We start from the raw sequence: 17909 nt of genomic DNA, 5'->3' as shown, positions 1-17909 counted from the left end.
ACTGCCTGTTTCTCTAGCTAGTACTGCATGGTTCAAGCCCACACAGCTTTCACAGCCAGTGCTTCCCTGGATAGTTTACTTGTGCAATACTGCCAAAATGTTACAAGTTGTTCTCTTGCTTGAGCACTGAGATTCAAGAGATAATTATCAATGGAAAGAAATTCAGCCTGACAGTTTCTTTGTGCAATGCACAGATTAAGATGTGGCCGCATTGTGTGCTGCAAGAAAAGCAGCCGTTTAAACGGGCCACCCTGACAACCAGAAGAAAAAGAAGGGACAGACTCTTCTTAGCAACCAGGCTTTTGCTTCCAGACTCTACTAACGCTAAAAAATCTCCCAAAATTCTCCTAAAGCAAGTTTTATTTTCAAGAACAGCAACAATAAGTATTAACACATTCGAAGCATCTGGGAATTACTGTCATGGCCTAGAGCTCTGGGTGTCAGCAGAACGGTGTTGCTGCTGCGAGCCACGTACCGACACAACACATCCCACGCGCCTCTGAGCTGAGGCAAGGGAGCTTCCAGCATCACACGCAGATGATGACACATTTCCAGGGTGGGTTGGGATAACACAGAAAGACAAGGAATGGGCTTCATTTGGGCACTATGTGGGCTGGAAGAGAGAAAGAAGGGAGAAACAGAGGCAGGGAAATACTCTGGGGAGAAGTCAGGGAAAGGAGAGAGGGAACAGGAACGTGTAGAGCTGTGGGAGCTGAAGCAGCCAAGCTCGGAGGAAGCTGCAGTGAAGCCAGTGAAAATAGATAAAGCAGGTGAGAGGAAGGGGATGAGTAACAGGGCAAGGTGAGTGACAACAGGAATGTGGTGACTAACACGGGCTAGAGGAAGATGCATAATGCACAGAGGTGAAAAAACCCTGAAAGATAATCCCTGTCAGAGTTTTTAAGAGAGGTGGCTGGAGGGGGGAGGAACAGGAGAAACCTTTATTTTTCAGTAGTTTCTAGACCATAAGACTCCTTTCCTTCCAACTACAGAGTTTTCAAGAAAGCCATGTGGTTTGGGGCTGGCTGGCATGTTCTGTAGAGCCCCTAGTTCAGCCAGCAGGCCAGAAAAAAAGCACGCTCTGAAAAATGAGTCTTGATGGGCTGTTGCCCAAAAGCCTGTCCCATAAACCAAGAAATTAGTAACAATTAAGATACAGCTCATAAGCAGACTTGGTAGGAGGCTTCCAAGATGACCAGCAAGGCCAGGATGGGAACTTTACAGCCCTGACAGTAAACGAACGAGGCGCCGTTCTGCTTTACTAGCGAGGCCTCCGTTAGGGACAGAGGAATGTGCAAAACAGAACAGTCAGTCTGCACCGGGCTGCTCGAGAAGCCTGCCTGCTTTTGCCAGTGCCAGTCAGCCAGAAGAAGGCTCCTCTCTGAAGATTACAGATAAAACTGGCTGGAAGTGAGATTGGAAAAAAATAAAATAACCCCATCGGCATCTTTCTAGGTCACTGCTCTCTACAACTGCACGTGCCCCTCAGCCCACAGCTTCAAGGAAGAAACTGCACTTGATGTTCGGCTGTGGGAAAGCAGCACAGCTCTACTCCTGTCCTCCCCGGCGCTCATCACAGCCCTCGACACGACCCCATGCAAATCTGCCTGACAAGTACGTGGCTCCCGGAGGTGTGCCAGCCAGGCCCTGCTGCCAGGGACAAAGGCTGCTCTGTCCGCCTGCCTGCGTGTGCCGGGGGTGGGAGGACCGGGGTTAATGCAAGTAACATTTCCTCCTTTTGCTGCAGGGGGTGGGCGTAGGGCTGCCCTGCGCCGGAGCAGTGGCTCTCCCCAGGCATGCTGAGGGCACGGAGCGAGGGCTGGCCCCGGGAGCCCCAGAGGGATGGGGGAATCTTTCCATGAGCCTCAGGAAAAGTGGGCTTGGCACTTGAGCAGCTTGTTTATTCTCGCTGATCTTTCTTCCCTCTACATGTCCCACAGTTTTGCTGCTTTTATCAGAATGGTAATATAAAACCTCAAGGAATATGCCAATGCCTTCACTGCATTGAAGTGTGGCTCAATTTGCTGCTAACTCAGCTCCCAGTTTTCTGAGTGTAGGACAAGGGACCTTGGGCACTTGACAGGGCTGAAGCTAACTGAGAAGATCTTTTTAGGGATTAACAGTGCTCTCTGAAGGGCCAGAAAAGTCAGGATGGATTTTATTTTTCCGCCACAGGGTTCAAATGTCTTCTGGGGATTAGGGGGAAAAAAAACAACTTTGCAGAGAGGAGCTAGCTTAAATCAGGGTTTGGAGAGAAGAAAATGAATCCAAGAAATGTTCTGTTATCAAAACCATGCTGAGAGGAACCTGAGGCACAAGTAAAGTATAAAACCAGATATATTCACTCCTCTGTCTCTATACAAACACTTAAACCTGGAATAACCTCTACACTAACCTTTACCCAGCATTCCTACTTTGTCACATTCCTTCTTTATCCCCTTCTCTCAGCAAATCTTCGTACTCCAACATCCACTTTGTTACTGTGCTGTTATCCATCAGAGGTGTTTATTGAACTAGCAAAGTGGGGCACGGACATCCCAAAGACTATTTTTAAAATAAAGACATTGGCAGAGTGAATTGTAACAGCAAGATTCTGCAGAGCAGACTTGGTTTTGCACACCATCAGGCTACCATTTCAAGCAGGAGTAATCAATCACAGTTTAATTTATGCTACACTTCTTGTAGCATCTTGTGGCAAGTCAGATCTTGGCATGGGTGCAAATACTGCAGTGCTTCTCATGCTCTTATTACCACAGAACAGCGGTGGGGAGTTGAAAGCAAGGCTCCCACTTCACATGTGAATGGTGAAACTGCTCATCCGCACAGGTTGTCCCTGGCTGGCATTGCACAGGGTCTGATCAGGGAGCTCCACAGTCAGGTCCTGCAGGCAACACTGGTTGAAAGTGGCAGATTAGAAAGCCTGTGATAGGTGCATGTGAGGTGCAGGTAGGGACAAGCAGAACTTCAGAGGTTTAGTGCCTGCCTGCCACCCTAACTCAAGTGCATCAGAACAAGGACTTGAAGATCTCAGTGGCGCCATGGTAGGGGGCCCTTGTGTGCTAGAAGTGGCAGGCAGGAAGCCAAGACCATCTCCAAATGTAACCCTTAACCCTACAGGATGCAATGCCACTGGTATGGATTAAAAGAGCTCTCTTCCTGAGATGCCGAAGTATTGGAAGTTGGTTGCAGCCTTTACCATAAAAAGACTACCACCTCTAGACATGCCATGTTTTCTTTAAGCAGTGGAGAGCATCAGACAGAGTTCCAGGATACACTGGATAGAAGACAGGCAGACTTTGACATGATTCAGCACAAGTAACTTCAGGAGCTAAAACATTGTTGGAACATTTTTTCTCCAAGGGGAAAACTGTTGGTGGAGCCAAGCCTCCCTCTACACCCCAGTATCTGGGAATATATATAACTCCAGCAAACACAGGCATTATTCAGAGTCCCCTAATGCTCACAGGCTACCATTAGCAAGCGTTACCAGCTGTTAGTCTTTACAATTTAACAGCTAGCAGGGCTGATATAAGGACTCCAATGCTGTCACCCTGTCTCCTGTTATTTCCTTTGAGTGATGTATTTAGATGTTTTGCAACCACAAATGAAAGTTTGGGCAGTACCTTCCTCCTTTAAACACGTCAGGGTGTGTGTGGGTATACACCTGTGTCCACAAAGAGGTGAAACTCAGAGACTACCTCCCCTGCTCTGCTTCTTCAGTTTAGCTCCTCCAAGAGGTTATGTCCATTCAAAGACTGGCCCCATAACCCAGTCACGCCCTTACATGTCTGCAGGGGCTCTTCTACTGTGACACCTCAGTTCTTTTTTTTAGGAATTAAAACTATGACAGACACCATTCTTGACATATAGTATTCTTGCCCCAAGAACTAAGCTAAGCCTGAGGGGTTTTTGTTTGTTCCTAATGAGTATCAGAGCTGTTTAGGGAAACCATGGGTCTAGTAAAAAAGGTTATATGTTTTATAGAAATGCTTCTGTGGGGGTTGAATGCCTGCTGGTGATCTGTGTGTATGCTGCAGACTGTATCCTAGATGGTACAGAAGCTACCTTACACATAGGTGTAGGAACAAGCATTTGGATTGCTAAGGGCTCGCTGCATGACCACAAGCACGAAAGCTTATCTCATTTCTCACCCCTTTCCAAAAATCCCCAATATCCACTTGCAAGGTAGTCTGATGCCGATGACCTACAATGCTGAGAGTTACACTGGCTTCCATCACCCACCCTCTCTTCATCTTCAGCCTGCTGAGGGAGGATCCCTTGTGCAGGGGATGACCAAGTCCTAACGCTGACAAGGGCATGAGAAAGTGGCTCAGAGCAGCCAAAACTGCCATGGTAGAAAGAAAAAAATATGGCTCTGGTGGCCCCTGGGACCACTTAGCTCCTGATCCTGATGTTTGATGAGGCATAATTGCTATAGAGTATTTGAATACATTGTTTTGCTCTTAACTCATTGCAAAAAGCCTTCCGAAATGACCTTAGAAGTTTGTAGACCTGAGAACTGTAAAAACTAAAAATCCATGAGGCAGTAAAGGAAGTTACAGTTCTGACTCCATGCTCTGAACATTTGTATCTGAGCCCTGTACAAAGTTACGCAAGCACTTGGGATCCAGTAAAGATTTATGTCCATCAGGGAACATTATTTCTTGTCCTTGACAGCACCAAGCTTCACACAGTACACTGCAAATCAATCACGGTTGCTGCTTCTGGACCAGAGTTGTCAACCTTGGTTGCAAAAATATGTAAAACACAAAAGCAGGAATTGAGCCCATCGGGCAAATGAAAGGGGGGTAATATCTGTTAACTGGTTTCTATTTGCTTTAGGATCAGTATACCCACATTAAGATATAAAAGCAGTAATAAATCTCCACTCCCAGATTACATAGGAATGTTATTTATTGCTTCCATATGATCAATAATTCTAATTCTGTTTTCAGTTTGGAAGTCTGTTGTGACCACAGCTTATTCAACCTCTTCTGTACTCTTAAAAAGGAGGATGACAACATTTCCCAGCATTTTTTCCTGTCTTTTGAAATTTGTCCTCAGTACACATGAGATTTCTATTAACTGGAGTGTAGAGAGATAATGTGAAAAATGCCATCAAGGTTATTACTCATGTTTAACAAAATTAAAATATGTTGCTCTAATTTCATCTGCATTAACATTTTATGAGTTTTATAGTGGTTGTTTTTTTTTTTTTAAAAAAAAAACCAGAAACCTCACACCAAACAAACCAGTTTACATGCCCGTCCTGGTTAAAATTGGCCGTGCTTGGAGGAGCACTGGGTGAGCCTAGAGCAGCTTCCCCATGAGTAATCAAAGAGTTTAGAACAAGAATAATGCCCCAGTTGAACTGCTCAGTAAGACAGAGAGGACTGCTACTGTATCTGCTCCCTTTGGTATGTGGCACATATTGTTTATGCCACTCCCTGAACATTTTTCTATATAAATTACTCTTAAATCCAAAGCATGTGTGTTGGAACTAATTAGTTCAATTGCATCCCGTCAACAAGCACTGGCTGGCACAAACTTCTGAACATACTACAGTATTGTCACTGTGAAACACAAGGCGATGGTGTCACATGTCTGAGTAAAAAATCCCGTCCCACTGAAACCAGAGCCGGGCATTTCCTCGGGAACAAGTCTTCACATACCAGATTCCAAACTTATCAAACACAGAGCCGTAAGAGATAAGGGAAAAAAACTCCCAACCACCAAACAGGGAGTCTTGCTGATACTTCCCAAATGTTTAGTGCTCTGCTTGCACAAGGTGTGGCTAGAACTGTGCATCCAGGGCTGTGAGGAGCCAAACACTCCCCATGTTGAACTGCAATAGCATTTCTTCCAAAGCAGAACAACATGTGGGCCCTTTGCGCTGTGGGACAGCAACCCCCCTCTGTACACATCAGATATCTCCAAGCAAACAGGCCTAAGCCTACCTGCCCAGGCCAATTACTTGATAAGCACTATAGTTTTCCTCATTATCACCATGAGCACTTGAGGGCTGGGCAGGCAGGCGTTTCATATGCCTAATCCCTCATGTTCTTGACTTCAGTGTACATATAACTCATTTCATGAGGCTTGTCCTGTATGTAGTATTTCTGCACTGGCAGGACAGAACCACAATGCATTTCCAGTAGAGATTTTTCTCTTACCACATTTTACCTAATCATACTGTGGAAGCAAAAAGAAACAAGGATATGTACTTTGTGTTTTTTCCAGATAAAGAAAACTCCACCAAGTGCAATCTAAACACAAAATTCCCATTTCAAAAGCAGCAAGAATGCATTTGAAAAAATGTCAAACAGATGCCCCAGGAAAAGGACTTCACCTGCCTCTCTTCTCATCCCAAACCCTTATTATTACTTTTTGATTGATCTTCCTTGGCTCTTTCACACTCTCACGCTGATCTGAAGTGGGTTCTATATAACCTTCCCAGCTTTATTTTATCCCTCTAGACTTCCTGCCAATAGATTATTCTAGTTTTATGAAAAGTTTCTTTTTTATTTCACAACCATTTCCTCTCAATCCAAAATGAGCTGAAACTCAGTGGTTGGGTGTTTTGGTTTTTAATGTGACACTTGGTCTGCCAAATGCCTTTAAAATGTATTTCAACCTCTGTTTATTTGAAAGTTGCTTCTTCCAAGAAGGCTAAGAATAATGCAGTTACCATAGTTTCCTTATCCCCAAATAAAATGCAATTTGGAATACAATAAAACAAAGACAAGGCTACTCACAAAATGTGACTAAATGTTTGGATGTTGATACCATTGCCCTACATCACTACTAGCACTACTATGGAAAATACTCAAGATTAATCAATACCCAGCTTTTGGTCCAGCAGGGAAGAGGACGATAAGCCTGTCTGATTGCCAGCTATTGGAGATATTTCCATTCCAACACTTAAGAAGTCTGTTCATGGAAAATCCCTACCTCACAGATTTAGTATTTCATCTCAGACTCTGTATTTTGCTGTACTTCAGGAAGTGGTTGTGTAGGAAAGCACTTTGTCAAGGCTCACTGAAGCTAAGTGATGGATTAATTACCCATAGGAACCAGTTGAGAAAGTAAATAATGTACTGCCTGTTCTTGCAGTTTTGCTGACCCCTAAACAGGCAAGTTTCCAGAGAACAAGCCAAAAATAATCTCTTTTCTTTCAGTCAAGTGGCAAACAAAACCCCCTCTACACTTCAAAGACTATACAGGTTACACCTGCTTTGGATACGTCCATGTCCTTTCTTGATTACAAGTTAAATGACGGAATTTTACTCTAAGAAAACAAACTTTTAGGGAAAGAAAGAAAAAGTAATTGCTTTCAGTAATAACTAATAATGAAAGAGAAAACCACAACATGCATGATGGACATACAGACCCACTGCCGAATTATTTTTCTTTTCTGAATCTAAAGAGTTGGAAATATTTTCTTTTAAAAAGTAAAATAATGTGCTTTTTCCTTTAAAAAGGAAGCAAAAATCCCAAAGATGTTCTATTTGATGAGACGCACTAAGATGCCTTACCAAGGCAGCCACCTGAATGGGAGGGAAGCAGATTCTTCCTCCCGCACCCTCAATGCACACTGTGGGACTGACGCCTGTCTTGACTAGGACTCCCACAAACATGCCAGGTAAAGGCAGGAGAATGCAACTCTAGATTTTTCTGGCCTTTTATTAATGTTTGCTTACCAGTGACCACATCCCAAAACAGCTGAGGTTATGTCAAAAAGCTCTAATCATGGCTTGATAGCCCAAGGATGTAAACAAGAAGGAAAGGAAATATAGCAAGTCTCTTCCTTGACTTAGGGCAGTAGTCAGGGATTCTGAGCAGCAGGAGCAGGAAAACAGCTAGAAGAGCATTTGCTTCTGCTATTTTGGAAAAAAAGCTGTTCTCCACACTGCGCAGCTCTCTGGGGCTTTTGCAGACCCTAGAAGTACATACCAACCATACAGGCACAGAGCTTCACTCAACACAGCTTCAGTTATAGCTTAGTCACAAGAAAATACAATACATCTTTTATCCTTCCATCTTTTTGCCTTGCATCTTGTGAAGGTCATATAATGTTAACAGAGTATAGGGGGAAGGAGAAAGAAGATGTAAGAATGCAAGAGATCACTCATATGGTGAACATGCACCACTCTTCCAATGAAAAAGCTTATTAGTTTACTCCACTGAAAAATCATTCTAACAGGATGCCAGTTCTAATGCATTAGACAAAGTCATTGTACTTTGGAAGAAAAACCATCTTAAATCCTGTTAATATGTTGCTCATCACATCAGCTAAATTAAGTAGCACATTTTTAAATTGCTGATCTAAGCTAATCAGCATCAGCACTATAAAAGAAAACAGCTAAAAGCACTGAGGAAAAAAGGCATAGCTTTCACAGCCTTAGAGCTAATTCACTGGGGAGCAGGGAAAAGCAGTGAAGACCAAGCCTACATTAAACTTTGCACCCTTCTCATCTACCGAGAAAACAGTATGCAGACCAGGTTTGTTCAGCATTTCTTTTGGCCTGACCAGGCTGCTCATTAATAGTTTTAAACTTCCTGTCCAAAAAACCTACGAATTACCTGCTCAGGACCTGTGGCTCTGCATTACCCTGCATCGTTGTTCTGTCATTACCCAGTGTCCTGGTTCTGGCCAGGCCAGAGTTAACCACCCCAACCAGGATACCCAGTTTTAAGTGGTACCCACAGTAAATGACATTTGAAGCCTCATCCACTTTGTCATTATCAGTTTGGTTGTTGTTCTCTCTTACAGCTCACCACAAGATCTAGCATCCTCCCTTATCCCACCTGTCAGAAACCAAACAGCACAATACCTCATTGATGGCAAGCTGCTCTCCGCCTCCCCCAGGGTGGCCATAGCGATGGTTGGAGCTCCGGAAGTCTTCATACAGGTCCTCCTCGCTTCCCACATCATCTGTTAGAGCTGTCTTATCCAGTGCCCCATCAGTGATCACTGCAACAATAAGAAGAACAAATTGGTATAGACCACAAGATCCTTAGCAGCCCTGTGTCAATTATATGAGCTTGGCTGGAGTGAGGGACAGCGTAACACAGCCTAAAGGAAGAAAAGACAAGGAAAGTACAAAGGCAATTTCAGGACACAATTCCAGCCTATCCCATGGCCTTTTTTCTCCATTCAGGTTTTGTTACCATAAATGATTTGGCCTTTTTCTAGACTGGAAAGTATGATTTTGAAAAAAATCAACATGTAGCAAAGAAAAGAGCAAGTAAGAGTAAGAAAAAAGGTACAGGGCAGATATGACACAAACACTTCGTTCTGTGTTTGCTGTGCTGACAGAAAACTTGACTAGGTAACAAGCTCGTGTCTGCTAGTTCACACCTTGATGATTATCATTTAACAAGAATAACAGACAAAGGAAACTCAGTCTTTTTTGACAAGAATTCACCTTCCTCTTTGTCCACACATTTATTTAATTTGAAAACTTTTTTGGTTTGGTTTGGGTTTTTTGCCTATGAGGGTGTTTGCTACAGAAGTATCCGTTATTAGCACAGGAAGACCTTTCTGCTCAGCACAGCCCCAAACAAGCTGCAGGTAACAAAGGGTTACCAATCTGTAGTTAGAAAAAGCATTCAAATCTCAAGATAAAAGCATAAGCCTGAGAGAAATAAAAATATCATGTTTATGCTCCTTGCACAGAAGAAAATAGCATTTCACTTGTTTCACAGGCAAGAACCTTTTCCCAAGGTCTCCTCAAGGTATTAAGCAAATACCCTTCAGTGGCATGTTGACCAATCACTCATTCACCCCATACACATACAGGCTACTGAGCATAAACTTTCTGTTCTCAGAATCTGTGAAAATGTCAATGATTAAAGAAAACAGTTGCTGACATATTCATGCAGATTAGCAACTGCTAGGACAACAGTTTCCATGACAAAGAGGTGGGCTTCACCAAGATTTCTATGAAGCAAGCAGCTAACACAAATACGGGGCTGAGAACAACAGCCAATTTTACTTTAACAGACTTGATGTGGCTACAGTAGTAGCCAAGAAAACACAGGTATTGCTATCAGCACTCCTGCTGACAGTATTGGCAGTCCACTTTCCACATGATGTCATATCCAAAATCTCTGCAGAACAGGTGGGGGGAAAAATCCCCCAAACAATAAAAACTTTGAACTTGATCTTGTACATCTTAGATAGGAAAAACAGAGTCTGGGGACACATCCTCCTGGTCTGAAGCCCTCCTTTCACTCCATAATGCAAGCACATCTTAGGAACCTCATTGTGTCAAGGGACCAAGAAAAAGTGCTTAAGGGTTCATTAGCTTATCAGTACCTGAAAGCAAAGCTTCCCAGCAATGCAGTGCTGACAGCACAGTGCTGTCACACATTACAGCACGACCTGCAAAGATCCTCCTCATCAATGCTTTCATTACATGTGATGTTCTGTTAAGGCTGCATCACTTGATTATTTCTAATAACAGGGAGGTGTAAATTCAGCACAGCAGCAGCTATTGGTTCGTTGCAGTAACTTGACAGCGAAATGATTTGAGTACGAGCTATTTTTGAACTAAATACCAATTGTTTGTGCTTTGAACTTGATAAATATGCAAGACATAGCAAAGATGTGTTCATTGTCTAAACCTGGAATGCCACTCAATATCGATGGCAGTTCGAGACACGGAGGTGCATGTGAGCTTCTGATTAAAGCAGAGTTTTCTGGGGAGCTGTGTACCTACCCAGCCATTCAACTCTAAGTGACACTTCACCAAAAAGAAATATAAAACTTCAAGCGTTCTCATGGCTTTGCTCTGACACATTAGGTCATTACACAGAAGTTCTCTACCGAATACCTACCAGTGTGTAGATAACATATGAAGCAGTTCTGGGGCTAAGGGCTAACCCATTAATATAAAACTCAAAACCAGCTGGAATGCCACTGATAGTATCATTTTATGCAGATTGCCTATGGTTTGCCCTTAGTTTTTTTAAAGAACATTACAATACTGCTGTTTGCTCACACACTGTCTGAATACCATTTCAGTATATTAGTACAGCAACAAAAACAAATTACAAATGTTTTTCAAGAACAAATAAAAATAAATCATTTGTAAGAAGGGAGTTAGCAGCCAATTCAAAATTTTCTTTGCATCCTTCTGATCTCATTCTTTTCCTCTATTTTATGCACAGCTCCATCGCTTTTGCCTTATGCATCACTGTTTTCACCACTAAAAGTAATTTGCAGCTTAAAAATATTCATTGACATCTTTAAAGCTTTTGGTTTTTCCTCCCCACGTTTTCCTATTTGTTCTGTGATTGGTGCTAAGATGAAAAAGCAAAAGCTCCAGGGAGATATTTATCTGTATTACTTAAAATGCTCTATACCTCTGCTAAGTGCCTTGAAAGCTGTGTTTGCTTTTACTAGAGGTCTGTTTTTCTTCTCTGAACTTACCAAGCTCATCAATTGTCTTCAGTTTCAAAACCTGCTACTGCATTTTGGACTAGTTTTCCAGGCATAAAAGTCCTCATGGATGTATTTTACCAAACCCCACAGTTCAGTCACATGAAAGTTCTCAATCCTTGAGGAAGAATGGCCCATGATAGCTGTTACACACTTTCCCCAAAGTAACTAATGTACCAGGGAAAATAAAACTAATGAAAAATAAGGATTTGCTCTGAAGCAGCTTACAGGAGAGACATGATTACAAATAAATAAATGAAACAGTAGACTGGAATGGTGACCCAATGCACTAGAAATCCATCAAGGAAGCAGGAAAATGAAGGCTTTTAATGTAGGTAGTGAGTCAACATGCGCTGCATAAACTAGGTCAAGTAGAAAAGAAGCAAGCACTACACAAAAATCTTTAAAGACAAGATAGCAGAGATTGCTGAAATAGTCTATCAGCTTCAACAGCACAGTACTAGTTGGACAGGCGGCTATTAAGCCACACAGTAGTTGACTCGAATGCCTCATGTCCACCCCCCCAAATGCTCATCTCCATTTCACAGTGAAATCTACATCTGGCTTCCCCATGTCTCTCTGAAACCACTGACCTGACCTGTCCCTGGCAATCAGGCAACACCAAAAAACAACATTCTGTCAAAAAATAACGCCAAGCATCCAATTAGCTCAAGCAGATTTCTCCATATTTTATACGGCTGCCCTGATAAATATGGCAACAAATCCCATACACAGGAACACAGGGAGGGGCTGTCACCAACATTTAGTACTACAACCGTCTGTGCAAGTATTAAAACTCTGCTTTGTACCGTTGTTAGTCCAAACCCAAGCCTGGGATTTATGTCATTAAACTACAAAAGCAGATGGATAATTCTAGCAATTAGTAGCTCATGAAAGAATGCTGCACAAACCCTTTTCTATGCATTTGAACAGAGAATAAAGTGTCAAGAGCCTGACTCTGCAAAGAAATATCTTGAGGATATGGAGCAGCAAAAGCCGTACAAAGAATGGCACTGAAAAGTCAATCTGTGCTCAGGTGTGTGAGCAGACAGTGCTGAGACAGGCTAGATCCAAGGGCAGTCACAAAAAAGGAGAAGAATTCTGTTAAAAAGTCAAACCATTGGAGCTGTTACCAGCTCTGTGGTTTCACACAGAAGAGCATCCATGCCTGCAGCGAGAGACAAGCCACACAACGGTCGCAGTACAAACCACAGCCGTACAACTCGGAGCCACCCTGGGCAGTGGCGGCCGGATGCCTCCTGGTTACAGGGAAGTGTGGACAGGCAGCCACCTGTAAGGCAGACTGTGATCAAGCCTGTCTGACACTAGAGAACAAAACAGTAGGGCTACCCTGGGATGGCCTTGATAAGTCACAGCCAGAGGATGACAGGGATTAAAAAAAATGAGAGAAACCTTGTGCTGTTCATCTACCTGGAAGGGAACCAAAAGAGGCTGGGATTAGATGATCTACTGTAAGTCACTGACTAAAAAATGAGTATTAACTGTAGTCCAGAGTTCAGTTAAGACTAACGTCACTTCGTACAGGTGACAGTGCTCACCATGTCTGAGCTCCTCTCCTCTCTCAAAAGATGGACCTGCTTTATGCATGTTAAGAGCCAAGAATTAGTGAACACAAGTTGCTGTTGGCCAAAAAAAAAATTTACTTCCACCAAAATAAATAAATACAAGAAATAATCTGCCTGCTTACTGGAGAAACACAGAATAAATTTCTAGAACGGTTTCTTCAGAGCAGCTGGGCACTACAGCCCCAAATCTAGCTGAGTCTCTTAGCAGAGATCTCTCAAAGTCACATAGGATTGTGTCTCACTGCAGTAAATTTCAGTAGCTCTCCCTTAGTGAGAAGCTCCAGCCACGTCCCTGGGTCAAAAGCCTGAACAATGACCCAGGACTGATGAAAAACGGGCTAGAGGCAATTTCCCCAAAGTTGGGTTATCTATTTTCGCTTGACTTACAGTCTACACTTTCTAGGCTTAAGGCTGGGACAGGAATGTGTGATGATTACAGACAGCTTTGAAGTCCAAGAGCACCCACAGTTTATTAAAAGCACATTAATGACAAAGGGAACAACTTCTGTTTATTTGAAGTATCTCTTTCAAGTGTGTTTTTTCAGTACCACATTCACACGTTTAATTTGTCTCTGTAGCATTTACATTTAAAATAATTCACCAAAATAACAGTAGGAGACTGATTTACACTCACAGAGTGAATTAATTCAGAGCTAACAACATCATTCCCTCTGCCTCACTGAGCAGAGGCTGCTGTGGTTGTGCACAGTGCTCACACAAAGTGCACTGTAGCTGGTGAAGGGAGTAGTCCAAGACATTTAGGATGATAAACAAGTGAAAGGGCTGCGTGGGCCCGGGAAACCAAACCCAGGCTGCCCCGGGAAACCAAGCCCAGGTGAAAAGAGCCCTTCCACCCTCCCCTTCACCCACTCTGAGCTGCTAAACCCTCATCTCACATAGGAAGAGATGCCACAGCAGTACTGCAGCTTCCATCGGCCCTGTTGTGTATTATGTGCTTCATTTATCAGCTGCTTGATATACAGAGGTCCCTATGCAGCCGCCACAGTAAAATCCATCAGAGTGATGTCATCCCACTTCTGCCCCAGCAGTGCAATTCTCCAGCTCTTTGCTGTGTTGATGGACCCTTTCACATCATTCTGCTTATGGTTGTGGGCCAGTTTAACAGGAAGAGGGAAGTCTGGAGGGGAATTGGCAACAAGGGAACAATGACCAGTTAGTATGAGCTTCATGAAGGGGAAAAAAATCCAAACAACTAAGGACATGGGCCTGCACAGACAAGCCTTAGAGGGCTACAGTTCTCACGATGGCATTTCCAAGCAGGTAATGAAACTGTGTTCAGTGAACATCTGAGGGGAAAAAGAACGAAGTATGGGGAGGAGAGGCTGAAAATATTTAAGTGGAGAAAGCAAGCTTCATCGCCTCCATTTTAAAGAAACACTAAGAAGGGAAAAGATTCAACATAACAACATTAACATTTTGGTATAATGCCACAAATGGAACTGCTGTTGTGAATGAAACAAATTCCTAATTAGCTGAGGCAAAGAGCAAATCCATGCTCAAAAACAAAAAGGACACAGCGCTTCAATGGAAGGCTGTGCACAGGGCCTCTGTGGGTCTGCTGGGTGCATCACCCAGGGTAACATTCATCAGCAATAATGCACTGAGCCACCCACTCAGGTTTCAAGAGTTTTTAAATCCTAATTAGAATCTAAATGACTTGCAGGGAGGCTTAAGGGAGTTTTCAGCTCTCTCGGGTAGCAGAGATAATTATGGGGAAGAGAGATGCGGATTATGAATGGCTCTGCAGCTCCGACTCCCACGTTACCACTTGCTATGCACTTGCAGCTTGGTCCGCTTTACCTTGGCAGACATGCGGCAGAAAGCTGCCCCCAGCCCCTTCCTTGCTTGCTGAGGGATGTTAGGAGTGAGAGAAAAAAGGGGGAGCAGTTTAACTAGATTTGAAGGAGAGTGGAAACAATGGAAAAAGCAGATAGGAAGCCACATAAATGCAGTTTCTTGATCAAAACTCTGATCCTTTGTTAAAAAGCCCCTCTCCTGTACTACAAAGTATTAATTCTCCAGCCACGTTCCCGTCACAGCTGCCGACTTGGAAAAAAGCAGCCATGTCCTCCTGCTTAACGTACTTGTTGTTTATTTGCTCAGGTCTGATTACTCATCCATACCGACCTGTTTGCTCTCGTTCTTCAGATGGATGTCTTTGGAAATGCTATTTACTTTATGTCTGAACGATGTTGAACATGATGGGGCCAATTTGAGTTCAGTCCTTTAAGCTGTACCACAATCTAAACATTCAATCAAATGGCAGCAATCAAAACCAGCAGACAAATCCCTTCAAGTCTGGAGGCATGTTCTTTACCATATCCTTGGTAGGATGTCCTGGTTGGAATATCAGGCATGTCATTTACTGCTCCCCAACAACAAGTTTTATTAATTGGTGAAGCTGCTATTTAAGGTGTGTGTGTGGGAGGTGATGATGAAGTAATCCATCATAATTTTTTGAAAGTTTCCTCTGTGGAAGACTAAAACAGTTCTGTTTCTTGTTTCTAACAGGTAACAAACACTGACATTCCAAACTCATGCTGAATTTCTACCTGTCCATTTAACTCTGCTTCTTAGCCCTGTGCCTGCTATGCCTTGAAGTAAAAGTCAAACCCAGACCAAGCTTCCCTCCCTTGAAGTGGAAAACAACAACAACAATGCTGCCCCTTCATCAGACAATTGCCTCCCAAAATACTGACAGGCTGCTGGCTGGGAGACTGTGTATCTGACACTGTCTAGTAGAGCACAATCAGAATCAATTCAGATCAACAACAACCTTGGATAAGCTTTCAGCTCACCTGCAAAAATGAAAATACTACGTCCATGTCTCCACGTCCACCCATTCTTACCCAAAAGTGCAACAACAACTGAGGAAATTGAAGCAAATGAGACAGGAAATCAGAACAATAGTTATTTACAGCTGACAACACCTACTTCAGCAAACATAGGAGGTACAAGCAACATCAAAGGGTGTTAGTGCAGCTGACAAGCCTGAAAAACGTGAATTTGAAAGGGTTTTGTCAGTAGGATTTCAGGCATTTTTTTAACATTTATTTTGAGAAAAGCATCTGCTCCAGCTTTTCAAAACCTTATAGGCACATCCCACAAGTTGGAAGATCAGCAAGCTGGCCATAAAAAAAAGCCCCACCATTCTTTGGAACGATTCCCTCCCCCCCCCCCCCCCCCCCCGACTGCCCTGCCTGATCTCAACCCTCTACATGTGCCGTCGCTCCGAACAGCCACACTGGGGCTTCTCTTGCCCTTTGCTTGCCTGTGACACTTGCCTGCAGGAACATGCAAACAGAGAAGCCACACTACGTACTGCTACCAAGGCTCACTGCTTTGCCCTTATTCCATCTGAGTTATCTGAGCCAAAGCCCTGCTTCATGCCCAAACAAACTGTGTTTTAACCTTTTTTCCCTCCTCCACAAAGCAAACAAAAAAGGCCCCGAACAATTTGGACAAAACCAATGCTTCCAGTCATCACCAGTCCTCAAATGAAGACCTTGAATAGAAAACGTGTTCCTGTATTCCCTCAGGAATTCCCTCTGCAGCTACTTTCCTGGGACCTAATTGGAGTTTTCTTACTGCAAGTGCTGTTACCTCCCAAATCTCATGCTGCTCTTGTCTGTTTTAATTATATTGATTTAGCTGTGACGTTTGCTTCACCTCTAAAACAACTTACTAAGAACACTCACAGAAGAGTGTCAGAAACCCAAGCTTTCATAGTGCCTCCTTTCTTGTACCTGTTACTTTATTAAACAAAGGAAAGAATGTAAACATGCTGTAGGAAATTCTGGTTGATTTATATCTTCAAAGGTGCTTTTATTATGTCTTTCTATCCCTGTACACCTCACAAGACCAAGAACTCAGAAGTGAAGTCTTTGCTAAAGCTTCTGTTGCCATGAAGCATACAGTTAGCTTCAATCTTAAATCACAGGCTTAGAACAAGAAAATTCCACTATATGTTAAGCTTTAACTACTGGCCTGGAAAAGGCCACACTGTAAAGAAAGGCTGAAGTTATTGTTACAAAGAATTGCCACTAGGAAGTAAAAAAAAAAATCATATCACATAAGTCTTTAAAACACTGCACCCCATCATTCCAACTTTGCATGGAAACATCAATTTCATGATGTTATTTTCATGCCAGTCAAACCTGGCACTGGATTAAAAAAGCCCTAAAAAACCCAAATGGAGTTATCTGCACTATAACTTGAACAATAAAGAAGGAAGAGTTGTCTTGAGAAGAATTTAAAACCTTTGGGAGTGCAGCCCTTCAGTTAAGACACAGCTGTTCAAGCCCAGAACCTGGACCGAGGCGGGTGGGCAAGCCCAGAGCCAGCTGGCTGACAGGACAAGTAACATGGGCACACGCTGTTTCCCGCAGAGTCAGCACTACAAGCCACTGCTTGGCTCTTCTGAAAAGCAGGCTGTTTATGGAAGTGTCTGAAGATGGGTTTAAGAGGCTGACTCCGAACACTGCATTTAAAAAATGTGACCTTTGTTTTTTCCCAGAATTCTGCATAATGCCATAAATCTCATCTTTATCTTTGTGAAGCTATCCAGGCTGACAAGTGGCTTATATCTATGACCTTGTACCACAGAAGTAATTAAAAATGAATGCCATGAGAAGACTGTCAATTGCTCTTGTGCATTATCAAATAGAAGTCTCAAGGGGCAGCAAGATTGTTTTGTTGACATTAGTTTGAATGACCAGACTTCATGTAACACTCAACAGGTCTGTTGATTTCATGCTGGGGTATAGTATTTTCATTAAACATACTGGTAAAACTGCTTTGCCTTTAGGAAATCCCTCTGTCTCTATATTTTAATCTGAGTTCTAAGAAAATCCCTG

General features: G+C 43.0%; 1 protein-coding gene across 1 annotated transcript in view; it reads right to left on the bottom strand.

The window, feature by feature from the left end:
- ARHGEF4 (Rho guanine nucleotide exchange factor 4) overlaps window positions 1-17909 on the bottom strand; it is a gene marked incomplete at both ends in the record, with an annotated part of 96905 nt that overhangs the window by 33718 nt on the left and 45278 nt on the right. The window contains one exon of the mRNA XM_084267444.1: window positions 8835-8974. Coding sequence (XP_084123570.1) covers window positions 8835-8974 — 140 coding nt within the window. The remainder of the gene's footprint in view (window positions 1-8834; window positions 8975-17909) is intronic.

This window comes from Gallinula chloropus, assembly GCF_964237585.1.
Source record: "Gallinula chloropus genome assembly, chromosome: 8".
In the NCBI taxonomy this organism is placed as follows: Eukaryota; Metazoa; Chordata; class Aves; order Gruiformes; family Rallidae; genus Gallinula; species Gallinula chloropus.
Note: the sequence above shows the minus strand (reverse complement) of the source record. Positions and strands in the feature narration are given on the sequence as shown.